This window comes from Rattus rattus, chromosome 1 (assembly GCF_011064425.1).
Source record: "Rattus rattus isolate New Zealand chromosome 1, Rrattus_CSIRO_v1, whole genome shotgun sequence".
In the NCBI taxonomy this organism is placed as follows: Eukaryota; Metazoa; Chordata; class Mammalia; order Rodentia; family Muridae; genus Rattus; species Rattus rattus.
Window position 1 is genome coordinate 185030951 of NC_046154.1, and position 23399 is coordinate 185054349.

The 23399-nt window shown below is 36.2% G+C and overlaps 1 protein-coding gene across 18 annotated transcripts in view; it reads left to right on the forward strand.

The window, feature by feature from the left end:
- The window catches only part of Ppfia2 (PTPRF interacting protein alpha 2), a 460024-nt gene that overhangs the window by 294793 nt on the left and 141832 nt on the right, over positions 1–23399 (forward strand). For 17 of the 18 annotated variants that reach the window (XM_032911955.1, XM_032911963.1, XM_032912051.1 and 14 more), the window contains 2 exons: positions 2922–3086; positions 8643–8717. In XM_032911955.1, coding sequence (XP_032767846.1) covers positions 2922–3086; positions 8643–8717 — 240 coding nt within the window. The remainder of the gene's footprint in view (positions 1–2921; positions 3087–8642; positions 8718–23399) is intronic. The other variant, XM_032912097.1, reaches the window with a different exon arrangement.

Here is a 23399-nt window from a genome sequence, read left to right on the forward strand (position 1 = left end):
TTTTGCTCTGGCCAAATGAGAAGACATTAAGGACTTAAGCTAAAATACAAATGGCTTAGATTATATTTTAAATGTAACAGTTTGGAGCAATAAACTGATGGAAGAAAGGATTCAAATGTGAGTTCCAGCTAATAAGCTTGTCTAAGTAGGAGTGCTTAGGGTTTTACTGCTGTGAACAGACACTATGACCAAAGCAACTCTTAAAAGGACAACATTTTACTGGGTCTGGTTTACAGTTTCAGAGGTTCAGTCTGTTATCATCAAGGAGGGAGCATGGTACCATCTAGGCAGACAAAGCTGATATTGGACTGAGTCAAGAGAGGATAATGAATCATGAACACGCATGCCATCAGTGGATGTAATGATACTTGAAGGAATTCTGAAGGCTGACCGAACACAGAAGAATAACTGAAAAGGAGAATCGAAGATTGAGGGAATGCCCAGAGTGTAGAATTGAAATGACAAATCTCCTTTGACTTAAAAGTTAATTTATTTTTTGAGGTTGAGCATATAAATAGGGAAGCTAGAAATGCCATCTGTGGCTTGGGACATAGAACTACAATTATGGAAGTTACACTTTATTGATAATGGCACAATCTGTAATGAAACGATTGGGTGTGTGTTAGTGAAATTAGATAGAATAGCAATCCAGATTGTTAGAATAAACTTTATAAACTTTATAAACTTACAGAAGTTTAAAATATTAGACAAATCATCTAAATGAATAATAAAATTTGAAGGGGGAATGGTGTCCATTCCCCCTCCTCTTGGGGCCCTCTCTGACTACTGGAGGTGGTCTTTTCAGATTCTATATCCTCGATATGGACATTTCAGCTAAGATTACTCACACTGAGTCCTGGGAATCTCCCCCATCCCAGGTCTCTTGGACTTTCTAAAGATTACTCCCATCACGAACTCCTCCTGCAGCTGCATATTTCCTTTCATTCTCTTGGCTCTCTGGGCTTCTATTCTGTCTCTTCCCCCATACCCCATACCTGATTCTGTTCCCCTTTTCTCCTTCCCCTCCCTATTCCTTCCATGGGTGGAAACCCATGTCCCTCCCTCTCTCTGCCTCCCATGATTATTTTCTTCTCCCTGAGCTCCCAGAGACTAAGCTACCAGCCAAACAGCATCCAAGGGGAATACCCCAGGGGCTGCCTTCTCAGAGGCAAAGGAAAGGAGGATTGGAGAAGAACTCTGGGACGAAGGACTGGGAGGGTAGACATTTGGGATATAAATAAATAAAATAATCAGTTAATAATAATAAACAAATTTAAAAATCAATATACATCATCAAGAATTGTGGCTGGAGCAATCGTTGGAAGAAATCAGAATGATCAGGGAACTAGCTTACTAAATACAGAATTGATAGGCCTCAGAATTGATAATTACAAATAAATTCAAATCAGCAGAACCTAACGACTTAGTTGTTAATGTGTTCTTAGTCGCAGAAAACAGAATTTAGTACAGTTAGTTTAAATAGACACTTTTTGCAGGCAGTAAGAAGGCTTAGCTTTTTTGGTAGAATTGCTAAGAAAAATAATGTGGATACTTGAGTTTTTCAGAACCACAGGCCAGAAACCCACTGCAAAAGCGAATGAGGAAACTGACTGGCTCTCAGCTTCACTTCAGAACCAGGACTTCTTTGCATACTCATGGACCAAAATGGATGCTTGCACACACACTCGTTCAGAAAGCCTTCTATCTTGACAGGATTATAATTAGGGAAAAAAACTGTGTGGTTAAAAAAAAAAGCAGGGCAGAAAACTGTATTATTTTTGTGTGGTTCTATGTTCGGAAAATGGAATTTGCAGTTTGAAGAATTTTCCTCAAGAAAACAGGGCAACAATGATGAGATTTAGGAGGATGCTAAAAACAGCTGTCTGTGGTAGGAGACTAATCTTTAATCATATTTCATCAAGTTAACCTGGTATAACCTTCTCGTACTATGCTGGCTTCATGCCATGTACAAACTGCAAATATTAATTAAATCTACATACCTCCATTTATATTTGGAGAAAAGTGAACAGTAAAGCTTGTTTTTCCATGAATATCCTCTCAATGAAATATGCCCATGCATATAACCACACTGATTAGCCTAAGTCTTTAGAATTAAGGCAATGCACCCACAGCGTGGGCTTAAGTTTGACACTGATGGGTGTGCACATAGGGAAACTGATTTCACTTTTTATCCAATGTGTATTTCCTCCTGTTTGTGTTGGTAGCTACCCAAATACACAAACCTTCAAAAGGCTGGTACCTAAATACATAAAAGGCTCTCACTGTTAGACCTTTTACATCAAGCAAATAAAACACACTATTTAAAAAAATCTAAACATCATGACATAGCTTGACAATAACTCTCAAACGATTAATAAAATAAAAATAAATTTATTATGCACTTGTGTTTATTTAAGGAAGAAATGCTGTCTAATCACTCTCTTCCTCGTCTACCACACTTTTTCCAAGTCTTTGATTTTCACCGATTGGAGTTCAAACGGTCTTTTCACAAGGGTCACTTAAAATCATCAGAAAATACATGGTTTACATTACGATCCATAACATTTTCAAAATTGCAGTTATGAATTAGCAATGAAAATAAGTTTATGGTTGGGGTCAGCACAACGTGAGGAACTGTCTTACAGGGTCACAGACTTAGGAAGGTTGAGAACCACTGGGCTCAAAGTATACATAGGACATTTTTATTATTGTGTGATTTATTACATGACTGAAGGCGGTTTGGCTCTAATGTGTTTTACAAACATTGAACTAACTGTGTTGGGCTCTTTTCTCTTCCCTGTCATATTCCCTAAGGTTATCATGGGAGCTGTGAAAATGTGGCATAGTTTAAGCTAGATTTCACATAAGTATGCTGGTCAGCCTTATTCGTGGGATAACTGCCTTCTCTGTTGATCCAACAGCTGTTGCTGGAACACTTGGAGTGCCTTGTGTCCCGACATGAAAGGTCACTAAGAATGACAGTGGTCAAGCGGCAAGCACAGTCTCCCTCTGGAGTGTCCAGTGAAGTGGAGGTTCTCAAGGCACTGAAATCTTTGTTTGAGCACCACAAAGCCTTGGATGAAAAGGTACAGTACAGACACAAGATTTCGGGTCAAACCGTGCATCCATTGTTTTCACACGAATGATCAAGTAACATAGGTCAAAGGAACACTTTTGAGTTATGAAAACAAAATAAAACAAAAAGACTTAAATTTCAGTGACCGTGGATTAACAGTGTTCACGTCCACTTTCTTTTGTGTATACGACTAAATGTATAACTTGTCAGACTTAGACCCTATTACATTCTTAGACCCCCTAGTCCAGAGGCATGATCTAGTATTTGTAAATTTGAAATCTAACAGGATGTAATTGTATGCAGTCTCTTCCTCTGTCTCTAACGTCTCTCCATCTCGCTCTCTTCATGCATGTCCATAGATGCTGTAGATCCCAAAGCAGCAGTGCAGTAACTGAAAATCGCATGTATTTTGAAGTGTAAATTGGACATGCTTTAATCTTTAGACATCTATATTTGAAGCCGTCTGTGTGGCCTCGTTGCTGCTAACATCTTAGTTTCAAATACACATGTTGACAGCCTTTTACAACATAAGGCATTAGGGGAAAAACTCATTATTCAGTCCTTGCAAAAGTAGCTGTAAGCTTCTCTTAGCTGATATTCAAATAATTTCTGCTAGCAAATACAAGGCAATATGGAGGTAATATCCCTTAGGGATTAGTTAAGGTTTATGACACAATTTCAATTTTCAAAGAAGTTCAAAGAAGTGTGTTTTAAAAATTAAAAAGGGTTAGGATTTAGTATAGCAAGAACTGGGGCACTTCACTGTAAAATATATGACAAGCTCTGAGCATTAAAATCCAAACTAGGGATTACTGTCAGTTTATGTCTAGTACGTAGAATTTTGTTCCATTTAATATTTATATACTTACATATTATTATCATCAGTCTCTCAGATAGTCCTTAGGAGAGGGATATGTGAAATGTCTGTAAAAGGATAACATTAATTCTGTCTTCTAGATTACTAAGAAGAAATTGTATCCCATTTTTCATCTTGGTTATGAGAAGTGAAAAGTCATGAAACTTTTGATGAAAACAAAACTGCATGTCATATAAATAGCCAGTGTTACATATAATATCAAATAATTATACATATTATTTGTAATTCAGTTCCTATTTATTGAGTTTCTATTTCCCTTTGTCACAATGCAGAACATAAAACTGTACAAGAATGTATAGGACATTTACTTTGTGTCAGAATCCTTGACAGATTTTCCACACAAAGACATTCTCTTCATGGCTAGAGGGCTCAGAGTTCTAAACATTCCCACATCAGCGAGAGGCAGTGGCAAACACAAATGAATGAACAATGCTCCCAAGTTACAACACAAGTACCATCTGGTTTTCTTTGAACAGAATTAGGAATGAATCATATTTTACCTAAATACCAAAAAAAATGAGGAAAAGCAGTTATTGAAGCCAGAGACAGATACCCTAATATTCAGGGCAGACACCTGAAGTGACCTGGATCAGGAAGAGGACCATGGTATTTCCAGAGGAAAAACTATATCCAATGTTTTAAATAAACATATTAGTGAGTGTGTAATTTTTTTCATGTTCCCTGTAAGAACTTTGACACTGCTTAGGAGAGTGATTATTGACCAGACTAGAAATTAACAAACAGTTTTAAATCAATAACCTACGTTTGTGAGTACATTTAAAAGAATATAAAATAATTATCACAGAGAACCTCTATCAGCGTAACATAGATAAATGAAATATTCTTTAATCTAGCTGTATGAACAGATACAGTATCTATGAACGTGCCACAAGTATCATAGGTGTTGCCAAGATCCCAAGCTACTGAACTGATGCTCATGAACTTATTTTAATAAAGCAGTGATGTTTCCCTCTGGAGTAGACAGATCTGTATGAGTGGGTTAGCTTGGCTATCTACTCCTTCTCTGAGAGAAAGATAACTGATCTAGCTTGAGCTGCTGAAAGGGTCATCAATAACGGCAAAGGTTTGAACCACTGCTTATATAAGGAACATATTAGTTAATGTTAATCACTAGTCCTATTGGCATCAGAAAATATCCTAATTTATTAAAAGTTTGAAACTAAGGAGTTGAGGTCCCTTGAGGCCCAGAAGTCAGATAATATTTAATTTGTTTTTTTGTTTTTTTTTTTCCTTTTTTTCGGCGCTGGAGACCAAACCCAGGGCCTTGCGCTTGCTAGTCAAGCGCTCTACCACTGAGCTAAATCCCCAACCCCATTTAATTTGTTTATTCAGGTATTAATTTGATTCTAAGTGCCTTCATGAACAGTTTATTTGGGAATAAAACAGAGCTTCTTATGAAAGTGGGGAGGCATGAATACTCAGGTATATAAATAACTAATTAGCATTTTAACCTAAGTGCTATGGCAATAAAAATAGAGGGAAAAGATAAGAAAACGTAGTTATTGTGCCTCAGCAAGTAAACTTCAGACTTCAATACAGAAAATAAATAAAACATAAAAAATAGAGCATGAGTATCAACCAATATAATGGCTAGCAGTTTTAAAGATTGACATTCACTTTTATAAGCACTGACTCAGGTAGGCTTTTCAAGGATAACTAAAGCCAACAGTCATCCATTGATTCTACAGTAACTGAAAGCATACATAAATATGCACATGTACATACACATCCTCCAATTATATTTTCATAGTTAAATACCACAGAGTCAAACTGGCTTTAATGTTCTAGTGTAAGAAAATTTTTCTCTCACCTTTTTTCTATTTTAGAATCAGTAATCACTACAATAAAACCCTGTAATTCCTAAATTTCAATTAGAAATATTCACACTTTCCATCAGTCTCTTCACTGGGTGATACATTTGTCATTATTAAGGAATTTTTCTTTTAATCTTCTGAGATAGTATTGTCATCTCCATCATATATAATATATAATATATATAATATATATTGTTTTTAAAGTTTCACTAGGCAATTTTCATGCCATTTAAAAGAACAGAAGTAACAGGAAAAACTTAGGAATAAAACTTTTTGATGAATTCAAATTCTGATTGTCAGTCACCATGTACCTGCATGCAGTGCTAGTAAGGGACACTTCAAGAAGGCAGTGGTTCAGTCCTGTGAAAAGAGACAGATTGGTGATAGGAATGGCTGCCAACTGCAAACATTTACTTCTTCTTGGGACAAAAATTAAACAATTGCTATTTTCCACAACATAGCAAATCTACCTAAACATATAGGAGCCCATAATCCAAGGAAATACAGGATGGCTAGAAACAATTATGAATTCTGCTGGTATGATGACGGCAGACCAAAGAGTTGAAACATTTCTGTTACATAATGACTTTTTTCCTGTGATACCATAAAAGCCAATCCGGTAAAGTAAAATGACCAAATTCTTATCTCCGCAAAGGTTACATATTTGCATTCCTTTGTTCTCCTTCGATAGTTTTGTAAATAAAGTTAACATTTCATTCATAGAAATGTTGTCTAAGAGAGAGAAACAAAGTTAATAATTAATCATTATTGATTCATTCTTTGAGAGTGGCAGTGAAGAATTTTGCATTCCTAATATTAATTAAAACTATAATTAAAATCGTGATTATTGTCATGTAAAGATGGTTTTATATTCATTTATTTGTGGTTAAAATGTTATTTGTCAAAACATGAATTTATGGAAAGATAGTTTATTATTCATATTTTTGGTAGACTTCATTACTTTTGTGTCTTGATGTGCTTTACTTGTGGAAAAAGAAATCAGTGGCTAAGACTTTCTAAGATTTTCAATCTAAGAGAAATAGTTAAAAAGACACTTTAATCTACAGTACTGCCTGCATTGATGCAATCTTTATTCAACACTAATTTAAAAACATTCTAATGTATCAATACTTCAATTAAAATGTGGTACCTTAACCCTCTGTTGGATTCTAAGTGTGACCTAATCAGGGTAGAACACAGAGAATTCACTGATTTTTCTTAGACGACTCCAGGTTATTCTCATAAACCAGGATAGCCAGACTCTTTCGTAAAGTACCACATCTTACAGTTTCCCAAGTCAAATAAGCGAATACTTCCACCTGAGCTGAATGTGAATCAGAGCTAACTTTGTGCTGTACTTAAGGATAACTTGGTATTAATCTAAAGCACTGGAGCAATCAATATGATAGAGCTAAAGAGAGATTCTATGCAGAGGTATTTTAATAATAAATGTTATTTTATTTTGTACTTATGGTATACCAAAAGTAGAATGTAATACTAGACTTGGACTATGTGTCAGCACTTAAGCACATCTGTCACCTAGCTGTCCACACTAACATAACATTCAATCAAATGATTGATACCTTTAAAATTTGTATTTGGCCTTAAAGTTAGAGAAGAATTACTTGCTGACTTTCTTACATGATAAATAAGTAAGGTGATTACTCTAACTTTAAAATTTAATAAAATTCAAATGTCTTAAATATTTATCCCATATTTCTTATTATATAAGAAAATTTCCAAATGGAAAACACAGTTACATTAACAAACTTAGTTTATAGAAACATAACTTTAGCATTAAAATGCATATGTATTGAAACAATTCATAGCATTTTATTGAAAATATGATCAAATGATCAAAAACTTCTGATGAATTGTGTCTAAAATCTATTGACATTTTAGGCAAATTAAAGTACAATAGTCATTAAGCAAATTACTTGACTTTTACCCAAGGTGGTTTGCCTTTGGTAAATGAGGGATAAAGTGAATACATTGGTATAAAGGTATAATGATTTGTGCTTTTAATTTTTCAGTTTGGTTTGGTTTGAGTTTTGCTTCTTTTGAAACAGGGTCTCACTGAGTAAACCAAGCTAGCCTATAACCTTCTGCACATCTCACTCTGGCCATCACTTTCCTCCTGACTCCAAGTGTTGGAGGTCTACTGACCTGTGCCACCATGCATCCTCTCAACCTTGGATGTTGTCAGAAAGCATATATCAGAGAAACAGGTCTGTGAAATTCAATTACACAGGAAATAATTTTAAGACATCACTGCTTTCAAACTATTTAGTCTATACAATGAAATGCCCTTTCCCCTGGCATCTGGATACAAAGTGGGAATTCTAAAAGCATCACTCACACTTTGCAGTCACTCAGGAAAAAATTCAAGTCAGTTTTCCGTTTCCAAGAACTCTTCCCTTTGAAGCAGGTCACCTTCGAAGTAAGGCACTTCAGGCCACAATAAAGTTCACTTATTCTTAAGACTTACTCTGCCTATTTTCTTTTTTTAATCTCTGATAATTTGCGGTATTGGTTATTATTAATGCAATATTCTGCTTTACGCTATGCCTCTACCTACTGTGATTCACATAGTGTAGCAAGTCCAGTGTATTTGTAATCCTGACAGATTTCTATCCCTTCACATGCAAAAGGACTTGCTACCAGAACATCCATTGAAATGATGCGTTTGACAGTGTCTTCATGTTGTTCTTGCCAGGTTTAAATCATCCTGGAATTTTAGGGTTACAAATGCTTAAAGAGTTTGCCCTTTGGTTTCTGATGTTAATGATGGCTTCAGCGCAATTTCCTCTATTTGAGATGTACTTTACTGCACATATTTTGATTTTTCTTCTAGGTAAGGGAGCGACTGAGGGTATCTTTAGAAAGAGTCTCTGCACTGGAAGAGGAACTAGCTGCAGCTAATCAGGAGGTAACACACCACCCTCTCCCCATGGGAGGCCCACTCTGACTAACTGACATGCTGGCCCTTGTGTTCCACGTTGCTTTCATTAAATCTGTCACTAAATCAATTATGTTCTGTCTGTGCTGGTGAATGACGCCCATTTAAATGAGTTGCCAGAGGCCTGTTTTCTGATGTCTGGCCTTTCAGATCTGTCACCAGGAGAGCAAATAAAAGGCACCAACGGCTAGTGAGGTAGATAGTCAGAAACACTGTCTCTGAAAGGAATTTGTGTCAAGTACCTCATATGCGTTGAAACGCTAGAAATGAAGAAAAAACACATCTATCCGTTTTCCCTCAGACTCTTCCCATTTTCAGCCTCTCAGAGCAATGTGCCCACACCTACTGAATTAGCATCTTTGTAAAAATCAGTGAAACCATTGAAAGGTATGGCTTTAAGATTCAGAGAGTTAGACACCAGACTCATACATGTTCAGGTATAATGCATGTTGACACAGCCTCTGTGAGTTCATCAGTACATCGTTCTCGCTGTGTTAGAAAACTTGTTTCTCTGATATGCTCCCAGAAGCTATTTCTCATAGAGAGCTACTTGCAAATGAAAGAAATAACTTTCTCTCATTGGGTATACAAACAAGTTTTAAGGAAAAAAAAAGTCCATACCCAGCAGTAGATGCCTACACAAAATGAACACAGTGGTATTTTGGGAAGGCTTTTTGTCTCCTAAGGCTTTGTCTGAGATTTTGGTTTTTTCCTCCTTACCCTACAGGCCTTCTGCTTGTGTATCATAGCTTATGGTTTTATGCCTTTATACAATGTTAGTCTTTGTGTTTATTAAGTCTTTCTGTATCCCTTGTGTCTTACCTTGTCTCTTTGGTTTCTGAACATTTGTTCGTTTGTACCATTCGAGTTTAAGTGTTCTTATTCATTTTTTTTTCTTTTTCTTGCTTAGATTCCTTCTTGCCTTGTTTTTCTTTACTTTTTTTCTTAATGAGAGAGAGCAAGAATGAAAGTTTGACTGGGTTGGGAGGTGGAGAGCACCTGAGAGGACTTGGAGGAGGAGGGACAACCATAACAAATATATTGCAGGCAAAATCCACTTTCAGTTACAAAGAGGAAAAAGGAGATGTAAAGATTTTTTTGTCAAGTTTTCAGATTTTTATTTTATCAGTAAACTTGAATAATTAGAATATATATGCACAATTAAAATATATGAGAGTTCATTGGAAAATAAATTAGCATCATCTACATGAATTTTATGGTTATTTACAAGTGCACTTCCTGCCCAGAAGTATACTAACAAAATAATGTGTCCAAACATATTAAACAAAACCTTCTATTTGATGATGTTTTTATAGTATTACAGAATATTTCCATATGCTTTAAAAGATAGAGTAAATTCTGTTACAACCTGCTTTGTATTGGTTCCCTCAGATGTAATAATTAAAACCTTGAAAATAATGGACCTTCGATAGAACAGTGGTTTTGAACCTGTGGTCATGATCCTTTTGGGGGATGTTGAATTTCCATTTCATAGAGGTCAAATATCAGTTATCCTTCATATCAGATATTTATATTACTGTTCACAGTGCCAGCAAAATCACATTTATATAGATGTAACAAAGATAATGTTCTGGTTAGCAGGTGGGTGAGTCACCATAACAGAAGCAACTATATTGAAAGATTGTACCAACAAGATGGCTGAGAAATGGGCCAGAGAAATGGCAGAGTGGCTAAAGAGTTTGGTGTGTAAGAACGAGGCAAATCATCTTAGTTTCTTCTCTGTTGCTGTGACAAAATGTGCACACCAAAGTCAGCATGAAGGACAAGAAGATTATTTTAGTTCACAGTTCTAGGATTAATGTCCATCCCTGTGGCAGAGTCAAGGCATCAGCAATGTAAGAAGTTAACCACATCACAGACATAATCATGAGCAGACAGCAACCAGTAAATGTATCCAAGCTACATGTCAGGTTGCTTTGTCCCCATCCATGCAGTTCAGATCCCTGTCAAAGGGATCATTTCCTGACCTCACAAAGCATCCCTGGGAGGCAACGTTCTGCAACATACTGTTATAAAGCCACTTTGGTTGTTGAGTTTCTGATGGTCATAGTAACTCTTCAAGCAACAAGGGAATAATTCATTCCCTGAGACTAGAAGTGACAAGGTAGAGAGTAGAGATCCAGACCAGACCCATTCATACATAAAGGTGTTTATGAATAAATTCAGTCTGATAGTTTGTCTTATATCATCTCATATAATTCAGTCAACAGTGTTTTCTCTGTCTCTTGCTGTCTACTGCTCATTTCCTTCCACCTTGGCTTCTTGTTCTCACACATGAGTTTCATATCCATCTCTGTAAAAAATTTTAAAGATCATTTGCCTTGCTGTAGGCTTCATATTTTGTTCTCTTCCAAACGTGTCTAACTGAGTGAAGGTGAATCAGAAATACAACTTCTAATTGATAACAGTTCAAGCCCTGAGAGGACTGTAACGATTTCTGGGAGCACCATTTTTAATTTTCCAAGGACATCATCTACTCTGGTATCTTCATTTATTTTATATACTATTTCTTTGGGATCCACACGGCCTACTAACATAGTAAAATAAGTAGCTTTGTTAAAAACTAATCTGAAACCTTTATAAGTTCCAATCTACTAAATGCTCCAAAATACTTTGTTTTCATGTAAAGGATGAGGTTTTATTTAATGATCTCAGTATTATATAACTACAAGTTATAATAACATACCATTTAAAAAATAAAATATTTTATATGTAGCAAAAGTTGGTTGGTGTCAGTCTTTTTGAATATATATATATATATATGGACTTAGTGATTTGAGTTGTTTTATGACTTTTTATTATTCCAATAAATAAAAAATCTTATATTCATATGCCTTTTCATGATGACAATAATATTAGATCATTATAGTGAACCCTTACTAAGAGAAGCTAGTATTTACTGGCATTTCCATTGCTGGGTCCTTGCGGAATGCATTCATACCAGCACAATAATTTTAAGTTATTTATTGTAATGAGTTTAAGGTGGGTCCCAAAACATTATTTCTCTTGACATATCACTCTTCTTCCCTTCTGTAAAACATCAGTATTTTTAAAATGTCTTTATTCTGCACTCAGGGGATTGCATTCTACATAGGTGACTATGTCTGTGATGTTTCCCATATCTATTTGTTCTCATTAATCCTGTCTATATTGAAATACATATAGATGAGATCTTTATTGACTCTGACATGGTAAATCACACAAAAATAGATTTTTCCCTCACATAATATATCCTGATTATATTTTCCCTCCCTCTACTTCTCCTAGTCACTTACCACCTTCCCTCCCATCCAGATCTACTCCAATTATCTCTCATTAGAAAAAAATAGGTTTCTAGGGAATATTGCTAAAATAAATTAAAATATAATAGCATAAAGCAAACACTAACAAAGCAAATTTAGACAGAACAAACAGATGGAAGAAAGCCTAAGAAAAGGCAAAAGAATCAGAAAACTATTTTTCATGTGCTCGGCAATATCATGAAAAACAATAAATTGGAGGACTTATATATTCAAGACATTGTGCAGACATCTGCAGGTGGGTGCATATGCTGCCTCAGTTTCTGTGAACTCATAGGAGCGTTGGTCATCTTGATTTAGAGGCTCTTGTTTCCTTGGTGATGCCATCTCCTCTGGAGCTTAGACTCATTATGACTCCTCCTTTGCAGGGTTTCATGAACCCGGTGGGGAAGGATTTGATAGAGCCATCCCATTTAGGGCCCAATGTTCCAACATGTCCCACCCTATGCTTAATGTTTGGCTCTGGATCTCTGTATTTGTTCTCATCTGCTGCAGAATGAAGCCTCTGGGAGGATGGATGAGCAAAGCACTGTTTTAAGAGTACGGCAGAATGTGACTAGGATTCATCTTGCTGCTGCTTTTTCAACAGTACTGTTGGTGTGACCCTAGATTTCTGGGCAATCTGGTTAAGAGCCCTTGGTCACTCAGGCAGTGTCAGCTGTGGGTTCCATCTCATATTAAGTCAAATCACATAATGGATGACTAATCCCACATTGTTTGTACCACCATTGCCCGAACATATCTTGCATACAGTACACCATCACAGACACAGGGTTTGGGACTTGCTTGCTGTTTACATTTCTCTTTTGATAGTGTGAAGATAACCTTACTCTACCAAAGTTGCTTGAACATAGGGATGAAGGCTGCATTTTTACACTATCGGTACTAATTCTTGTTCAAGTACTTGTGAACCTGTTTTCTCTGGCAATGGTACCTTGATGTCAGTTTGTGGACAGTAACTTAATATGTTGGAAATAGCCTGTGTTGTTAGGGTGTTCTTATGGGTCCAGTTGACCAACTCAATTAGATATAACCTAGTCTTGGTACTGGAAACTTTATTTAGTGACAAAAGATGGCTGGCTAGTTGGGACTCTCCTCCATTATGTGGCGATTTCATTTCAATCATCTTTATACATGTGTATATTTAGGAAGCTTCTTTTGTATTCATATTACATATTACCCTTCAAATGACCTTTGAGAAATACCTTCACATATTCTACTTCTCTTTTCTGCTTCCTCTTTCCACTTGATTCTCCCATTCCAGCCACCACATTTCATCCGTAACTGTCTATTATAACTCCCTTTTCCTACCTGTCTGTACCTTTTAGTTCATTTATTGAATATGCTGCCTTTTTTGTAAGTTTTTGGCTTCTTTATTAAAAATCAGGTGTCCACTGGTATGTGGATTTTGTTCATTAAGAAAATCAATAAGATTAATAAACTTATCCTAATTAACAAAAAGGCAGAGAGAGAATATCCAAGTTAGAAAAATTAGAATGGAAAGGTGGACCATAACAACAGACACCAAGAAAATCTTGATAATCATAAGGGCACACTGTAAAAACCTTTGTTCTACCGAACTGTAAAATCTAAGAATGGATTATTTGCTTGATGCATATCACCCACCAAAGATTATATATATATATATATATATATATATATATATATATATATATATATATATGTTTTAGTAAAAATTTTACGGACTTTCAAAGAAGAATTAATAACAATACTACTCAAATTATTCTACATAATAGATACAGAAGGACAATTACCCAGTTCATTTTATGAGGCAACAGTTACCCTTATACACAAATAATATAAAAACTCAACAAAGAAATATGCTTACAAACCAATTTTCCTTATGAACCTATGCCAAAAAATCTTATTACAATACTTGCAAACCAAATCCAAGACCATAACAGAAGGATCATCTACAATATTATGTAGAATTCATCTCAGGGATACAGGATGGTTCAAAATGTAATACTCTGCATAAGCAAACTAAGTGAAGAATAAAAATCCTGTAACTATCTCATTACATTCAGAACAAAGCCTTAATCAAACTCCAATATACATTCATAATAAAAGTCCTAGAGATGTTAGAGATTCAAGGGACATTTCTCTATGTAAGGCAGATTACAGGATGTCTATCACCAACATCAAAACAAACAGAGAAATCCTCAAAGCAATTTCACTAAAATCAGGGACAAGACAAGGTTGTCCACTCTATCCATACCTAAATATTTGATACGAAATCTTAGAGCAATAAGATAATTGAAGGAGATTAAAGTGACAAAAATTCAAAAGGATGAAGTCAAAGTATCTTTATTTGCAGATGATATTATAGTATATATAGATGACCATAAAAATTTCACAAGGTAATACCTACAGCTGATAAATTCTTTCAAGCCACATGGCTGAGTACAAATTAATTCTGTAATGTCAGAAACCTTCATATGTCTCTTCTTATGAGAGACAACACCAAGGAATCAATTAATTTCACAATTGGTTAAAAAGTATGAAGTGCCCAATGGTAATTCTTAAACAAAATCAAGTATAAAGAAAGGATTGAAGAAGCTGAAGGGGTTTGAAACCCCATAAAAACAATACCAACCAACCAGAGCTCCCAGGGACTAAACCACCATCCAAAGAGTACACATGGACAGACCCATGGCTCCAGCTGCATATGTAGCAGAGGATGGCTTTGTTGGGCACCAAAGGGAGGAGAAGCCCTGGGTCCTGCCAAGTTTGTCAGGTTGGTAAGTGGGGAGCCTTAGAGAAGAAGTTGAAGAGGGAGGAGACAGGGAGCTTATGAATGGGAAACTGGGAAAGGGAATAACACTTGAAATGTAAGTAAAAAATATCCAATAAAAGATCTGTATAATAACAACTTTAAAACTCGGAAGAAAGAAATTTTAAAAGGTTACAATAGATGGAAAGATCTCGATACCTTTTGATTGTTATGATGAATATAAGAATATTGGCCAGTCTGCCAAAAGAACTCTACAAAGCAATCTCCATTGAAACCCAACATATTAAAATCTCCCAGCATTTTCCTTGTGTGTGTGTGTCTGTGTGTGTGTGTGTGTGTATTATATAAGTATATATATGAATGTAGTGCATGTTCCTGTGTGTATGCATCTATGTGTGCCTCTGTGAACACTTGCAAAGGTTACCAGAGGACATAATCCTATCACTTTCCACCTTAATGTCCTCAGACAGAATCTCTTACTGAACCAGGAGGTAGGCTGGCAGTCAATAAGTCCCGCACATACTTGGCTCTGTAACCATGCCACAAAACACAAGGTTACAGATGCATAGATGACCACACCTAAATTTTTATACCATTGCTGGGTTGTGAATGCAAGTATTCATGTTTGCACAGCAAGGGCTCTTACCCATTTAGTCATCCCCCAAACCTACACTTTTTCTTTTATTTAAAGACATCATCTACCAAGTGTTTAAATTCAGAAATACTAGAACCATTTATGTATTGTTTCTATAAATGTATCTAATATTCTGTATATTTCTTAGTATTTATTAATGTTCATTTATCTTTCAAACCTCTTATATAAAGAAGCCAAGCTTTGATTTTTGTAATTCTGGAAGTTAGTGAGCACCTATTCAAGTGTGAACCATCCATCACCCTACCTCTTTGTTTTGAAGCTCCAAGTCCAGTCTCTTGATCTGTTTCCTCCCTCCAGACTGCGTTCAGACCATCCTCATTTGGAGTATCTGAAACTGTCTATTAAATGTCTTAACCACCCCAACACATCTTAAAAGGACAATTTTCAGTGTTTGAAGGAAACAAACAAACAAATCAAGATAGCTATAGCAATCCTGAATAATAAAAGAGCATTGAGAGTTTCACCACCCCCAATTTCAAAGTGTATTATGAGGGTAGAGTAACAGGAACAGCATGGTATTGACACAGAAAACCACTCATTGATCAGTGGAATCAAATTGAAAACCCACACTAAGGTCATTTGTTACCTGTTCTCATGCAAAACTAAACCTGAACCCAGATTATTTCTTATTTCTTGCAATTTCTATGCTCTCTCTCTCTCTCTCTCTCTCTCTCTCTCTCTCTCTCTCTCTCTGTGTGTGTGTGTGTGTTATGTTCAATCTTAATATGCGGCATACAGTACTAATACACACTAACTGGGCAAGGATATAATTGTACAGAATTGAACTATATTCTTAAATACTCTTGACCTACAAATATAGTTTAACTGCCTGTTCCTCCATCCCCTTGTCCAAATCACTGGAAGATTAGAAGATTCTTTATGATTATTGGTATTGGCATGCATTGGTATTGAAAGCATCCCATAGTGTTCTGACTCTCTTTCTTACTTATGAAAATGTCTCCCCTGGAATTGTCTCCACAACAAAAACATTGAAATCATTAAAAATAGCTTCCTCGTGAACCCCCTTATGATTCCTTGCCAACAACTAGACCTTAATCTTTAGTTTAAATTTCTAAATCACATTGCTTTATTCAACTATTCTATCAGCACTGAAACTAGCATTAGCTAAGCTTTGATCATTGCTTCCCAAACAAGTAAGATACACTTTGTCCATTATGTCCATTATTTATTTCATTCACTACAATAACATGAACCATGTGATTAATATATATTCATTTTATCTTGTTTATATTCACTTTGCAGACAATATCTGAGCATGTGCAGAAAGACTAAGAATAAAACTCAAAATCCTCTATCGTACTATTTAATATGTGCTTGTGATTATGTAATGTAATCTGTATACACTGTTACATTATGAAAACCATTTCAAGCTAAGCAAGCAGTATGATTAGGGAAACATAAAACACCAGCTCAGAACAACAAATGATGCTATGTTAGAAAAAGAATGTAAGAAGAGCAAGAAGATGATGATGACAAGGTTGATAGAACTCAAGTTGACAGAGATCTTAAAGGAACACTAAAAGCACATTATATATGTTTCTATTTCATTAACTGCAAAACTTTTAAAGATATGCATTTGAATACTGTTTTTTTTTGTTGTTGTTGTTAAATGGAAGATCAGGTACAGTAAGCCTAGAGAGTTCATATAATATGCTATGGTTATCTACATATTGTATTGCATTTATTACTGTAATTACCATACTTCCTTTTCAGTTTTGGACAATTGTATGTTTATCAAGAATTGCTTTAAATTCTCTATTTAAATAAAACATCATTAGTTCTTTGTTATAATTTGATATAGGAGGAAGGAGCCTCACAGGATAAGTGTAATGATGACAGAATTTAATGCAGAAAAGTCACATTTTGAGAGGAAATGTTCTGGAGATGTATGCCAGGAATACCCAGCTGGATCTGGAAGCAGGGTGAGGAAGAAATGGGGTTCAAGCTACAGAGAAAGCACTACTTCAGTTGGAGGTTTCTACAGCCAGCACTGTATCCTGTAGATAATAATACGCCATGCCGTGTTTTCATGGAGGGAAGAAAGCAGCCTGTGTCCAATTCTGCAAGCCAACTGAAAAGTTTAAAAAAATGTGATGAACTTGGTAATGTGTCACAGTTTTGATTAAATAGAATTGCTATAATTTCTCAACTTATAACAGTAAAGAATCACTGTAATTTTACAGGCCAATGACAGAATACAACACATTGAATTGAAAATCTGCATTTTTTGAACCTTCATTTCTGGGAAACACAATTAGAAAAGACAAACATTATAAAATACACATGCACACAATTGAAATTCGCTGAATTTAAACTCTCTCCGAATAGTTCTGTATAGAGAGACTGCATTGTTAACACAGTCCTTAAATAGTGACTCTAGATTACATAGACATAATAGGTACAAAAACATCTTTGTTACTTTCATAGAAAATTTGTTGTAGCTTAAAATCAGAAAAACGCACAAGATGTATAATACAACACAAGTCCAAAGGAAAATGCATTGAGTCCTGAAAGTGTGTTTTCCATTACCAGAAACCCATATACTCGTTTAATTATTTAATAGAATTATGTAAAATGGATTATTCAGAAGTACCTGTAAAACTTCCATTGACAGGTTAATTTGCGGTGAATACAGAAGCAAGCATGTTTATTTTAAACAGCTTTTCCACAGGACTGCATTAAACATAAAAATACCCAGCTCACTCAGCTGCAAGCTGAACTGTTTTTAACACGCATTTTACCCCTGACACGCTCATTCGAGTCACTTAATGTGCCAAAATTCAAATAACTTTTTCTTGAGAAAATAAAGAATTCGTTGCCTCCCTTCTACAGTCTTATTTGACTTGTTTTTTTTTTCCTAAAGAGAAGACAAAGAACCTCATATACAATTCGTCTCCATAAACATTCAGAAGACTCCTGGGTCAGTAGGGTGAGAGGAATCAGAGGAATTGTATTCATACTTAGCTGGGGACAGGTTAGGACTTTTGATTAGAGCCATGACTTCACATACTTCATTTGATTTAATCAATCTGTGAGCTAGATTAAAACCCAGTACTTTATTGAATGTTTAGAAATAAATATATTTTTGAAAAAGTGGAAAATAGGTCACAGCATAGGTCATAAAACACTTTGGAAATGCAAATGAGAAACTGAAAAGAGGCAGAGAAATATAAATATCAAGAAGTCAAGCCAACACAGGAGAGGGGAGAGAGGAGGTAAGAAAGTAAGGAAGAAAAGGGCATTGGATTATATTTAGTCTATATGCCAAACGTCTATATGTTCAGTAGGTAGAACTCCCAACTGAGTGGTTATTGTGAAATGTTTACCAACAGATAATCACTGTATAAGCTTGCAAAGATAGCTTCCAGTAACGATAATGAAAACAGAACAGCAGAGAAAATACCTTACAAATTAATTCGGTTTATGGTGGAGTTTATAAAATATTTGTTTCATTTTATTTTTTAATTTCTTTCTTATTATTTTTATTGCATATTTTATTTATTTACATTTCAAATGTTATCCCCTTTCCCTGTTTCCCTCCCGCAAACCCCCTATCCCAGCCCCCATATCCCTGCTTCTATGAGGATGCTCCCCTACCCTACCACCCACTCTGTCCCACCTCCCGGACCTGGCATTTCCCTACACTGGGGCATCAGTCCTTCACAGGACCAAGGGCCTCTCCTCCCATTGATGCCAGATAAGACCATCATCTCCTACATATGCAGCTGGACCCATGGGTATTCCCTTATGTACTCTTTGGTTGGTAGTTCAGTTCCTGGGAGCTTTGGGGGTTCTAGTTGGTTGATATTGTTGTTCTTCCTATGAGGTTGTAAACCCCTTCAGCTCCTTTAGTCCTTTCTCTATCTCCTCCATTGGAGTCCCCATGCTCAATCTGATGGTTGGCTGTGGGCATCCACATCTGTATTTGTCAGATTCTGGCAGAGACTCTCAGGAGACAACTGTACCAGGCTCCTCTCAGCATGCACTTCTTGGCATCAGCAATAGTGTCTGAGTTTTGTGTCTGAATAGGGGATGGATCCCCAGGTGGGGCAGTCTCTAGATGACCTTTCCTTCAGTCTCTGCTCCATTTTTGGCCCTGTATTTCCTTTAGACAGGGGAAATTCTGGGTTAAAATTTTGGAGATGGGTGGGTGGCCCCATCCCTCAAAGAGGGACCTGTACCTAATCTCTGGATATTGTCTCTGCAGGTTCTCCCTCCCTTGTGTTGGGTGTTTCAGCTAATGTTTCATTTTAGAAAGGATTTTGGTTATAAGAGGGATCAGAGTAAAAGTTGAAGTCTTGAGAGATATGCTTGTCAGGGTAGAATGAAAATGCTTATTACCAGTGGGAAAGAGAGGGAAAATATCAAATGAGAGGGAAATACTAGTAGAAAAGGCAGTGGAATAGAATCATGGTTTTGTGATAGACACACACAAAAAAAGGCTCTTTCCATTGGTGGTTATGTAGATTTTATTTGAAGAATGGGAAATATATAGGGATTTTTATAAGAGAGATTCTGCCTAAGATCAACCTTATCTCCTAACAGGTGGGAACAGCATAAGGAGACTATGAATAAAATAATAAACCAATGACTCAGTTATGTTACATGAGGACATTTCAGGGGGTGACAGTTCATGGAGTTCTTATAAAGTTTCCATATCAAACTAAATAAAAGACGATTTCCCACAGTGCTCAAATCAAAACAGCATGGAATTTCCCCATCACATTTATGTCTATGAAGTTGTTTAATGATTAATAGGAGAAAGACACAAATATAAATATAATGCATCTCCTATGATGTCAATTTTATGAAGTAAAGGCAGAAGGAAAATATTTCCCGAACATTTCATAAATTTAAAATATTATACAAATAAAACAGCTTCTGACATCCACAAGTAACTGCTATCAATCCCAGCACTCCAAGAGGCAGAGGCAGAGGCAGAGAGAAAGAGAGATGGAGAGAGAGAGGGAGAGGCAGAGAGGGAGAGAGAGTGAGAGATGATTGAGTTCATTTTCCCCTATGAATTAAAATTTTCTATCCTTGTAAGGGAAGGTTCCAAGCCTAGAAAACCCACTGCAAAGCTTTGTGACTTTGCTTCTCAGTAAAAACCACTTTCCCTAGCCAATCTTTTTGTAAATCTCACTTTCTATATTTTAATTGTAATTATTTCTTATGTCTGTGAGACAAAAGTAGGTCGAATTCTTGATGCCTAGCACTGGTAACAGAAGTAGCTATTCTCATTATGGCTTTCAAATTGTCTTCATGTTTATAGAAACATTATCCAGTTGATTAGCATATTCATCACTAGTAATCATATTGTCCATTTCCTTGCAAACTCTCAATTAAGATTATATCAGAAAGTAAAATATTATTGGAGCAGTGATTAGGATCAGTGTTTGTTTAATGACTATGGCATTTGCATGTGGCAATAGCACCCTTTAGCACTAAAATTAAACTGCTTGACATATATGTAAAACTCAGAGGCTACAGTTTTTGCTTCTTTGCAAGCATACAAGAAGTGTATGTTCCCTACCGGAATTGCTTCTTTTGTTAAAAAAATGTATAGTTATCAGCTGATAATTCCATAGAAGACTTGAATGGAGATTGAACATATCCTTTTTCTCTTATTGTCCAACAAACCAGTAGTTGAATGATCTGTAACTTTTTATTATACTTCAAGATTATTCTTTTTGATGGCATTACTTTATAAAGATAAATTGTAGAGGAATATCAATCAAGTAACATGGCTGTTCTGGCAAGAGATCACATCCAAATATCTTCTAGGTCTGTGTGATCTGACTCTGACTAGAATGATACACCTTTAATTCCTCTGGCTGGAATACGGACATGCCCTTAGTACCAAAAATGAAGGTCAAGCTAGTTTGTAGTAGAAAGCAGCTATGTTTTGGACTACTTGAGGGGGAAAGTGACAAATCAGAGAAAGATTTGGTAGAATGCATAAGAGATAGGATACACTTAACTCTCACAAGAACTGGCAGAAAGTATGCTGATCTAATCAAGTGTTGGTTATAGATCCTTTCCATGATCTGATCTGTCACAGGAAGTTGGCTGTATTTCTAGTACCAGGGATGATTTCCTTCATTGAATGGAAGACATAGAAGTTGCTGGATAGATGGTTGCTAAGAAGAGATAAAAGAGAGAAAAAGACCAGGGAAAGTGATAGAACTATTTAAAATTTAAAAATATTAAAAATGAAGCAAGGTGATGGTAGCACTCACCTCTAATCCCAGCAGTCAAGAGGCAGAGGTAGGTGATCTCTGAGTTGAAGAGCTCTTGGTCTATAGAGTGGGTTCTGTGACAGCAAGGATTACTTTCACACAAACCAACAAATCAATACTATAAATATAGGTTAACTGATTTCTCTCTAACCCTGCAGCTCATGAACCAATGTTTGACACAGAAGATACTCAGTAAGTGTTCGCTACTGTAGCTATTAAAACCAATTAATAGAAAGACTTCTAACTAGACCAGCATAATTCCTTACCAAATTCCAAATCTTATCCTTATACCAAAGATAAAAATAGTTAACACTCCTACCACAGAAGCTTCCCTTTGCAGCAATCAGAAACAATCACGGAGAACCACAACTGGACACAAGGCAGAGACCAACATGGTGAGGAGCCCAGCACGAATGGAGACCTCTACATTGCAGCTCCAGCATCTATGACTTAGGGAACATCTCAAAAAAGGAGGAAAGAATGCTAAGAGCCTTAATACCAAGAAGTCCGCGGTGATGTCTCTCCTAGAAATGCTTTCACAAAGGAGATGGGAACAATGGCAATATTACCGGACATGTTGGAAAATGTTTATAATATTTTAACCACTTCCCTTTTCACCTGACTGGTATTCTCTAGAAGTATGTGTTGTAAAACTTGTAATCATTTAAGAGCAAGTGCATAGTAAATGAGAAGTGTGCTTGTGAAAGACTACTGGAAGTCACTAATTAAATCAGGTTTAATACGGCAAAGAAAAAATAACAGACAGTAAAAGAGGGGCTACTTCAGAGCGGGGCAGAGTGAGTCAGTGTGGAGGGTAGTTCAGTGAGAGCAGTTCGGTTAAGTTCAGGCAATGCAGTGGAGGTCATCTGAGGTCAGGTGAGTGCAGTTCCGGGCAGCTCATTCGAATGCTGTTAAGTTCCATTGTGCAGGTCTATCCACAGTCCCCATTAATTTGTGCAGTCAGTGCACATTTTAGTTTGTATAGTTAAGGGTACGTTTTTCCAAGCAGTGTAATTCAGTGAGAAACAGGGAGAAACCAGTCTGAGTCAGTCATCTTGGAGAGGAGTTTGGAGACAGAATAGCCGAGTTGAAACGGCCACCCAGGGTTCAGAAAGAACTAGAAAGGGTGAGTTTATTCAGCAGCAAGCCTCTGGGACAACAATTACATCTCACGAATAAAAATTACTTTTATAGCGTGTGCTGTCACTTGAGGTTTTTTTTTTTTCCTTTTTCTTCTTTATCGTACCCACTCTGACGGGTCTAAGATGGAATCTCAGAGTCATTTTGATTTGCATTTCCATGATGACTAAGGACATGAAAATTCCTTTATGTGCTTCCCACCCATTAGACATTCTTCTATTGAGAATTCTGTAAAACTCTGTACTTCATTTTTAAGTTGGATTATTTGGTTTGTTGGTGTCTAACTTTTTGTGTTATTTATACATTTTGGATATCACCCCTCTGTCAGATGTAAGGTTGGTGAAGATCCTTTCCCATTCTGTAGGCTGCCATGTTGTCCATTCTTTAGGCTGCTGTTTCTCTTCGTTATAGTGTCCTTTGCCTTACAGACTTTGTCAGTTTCATGAAGTCCCATTTATTAATTGTTGATCTTAGAGCCTGAATCCTTGGTGTTACTTTCAGGAAGTTGTCTCCTGTACCAAT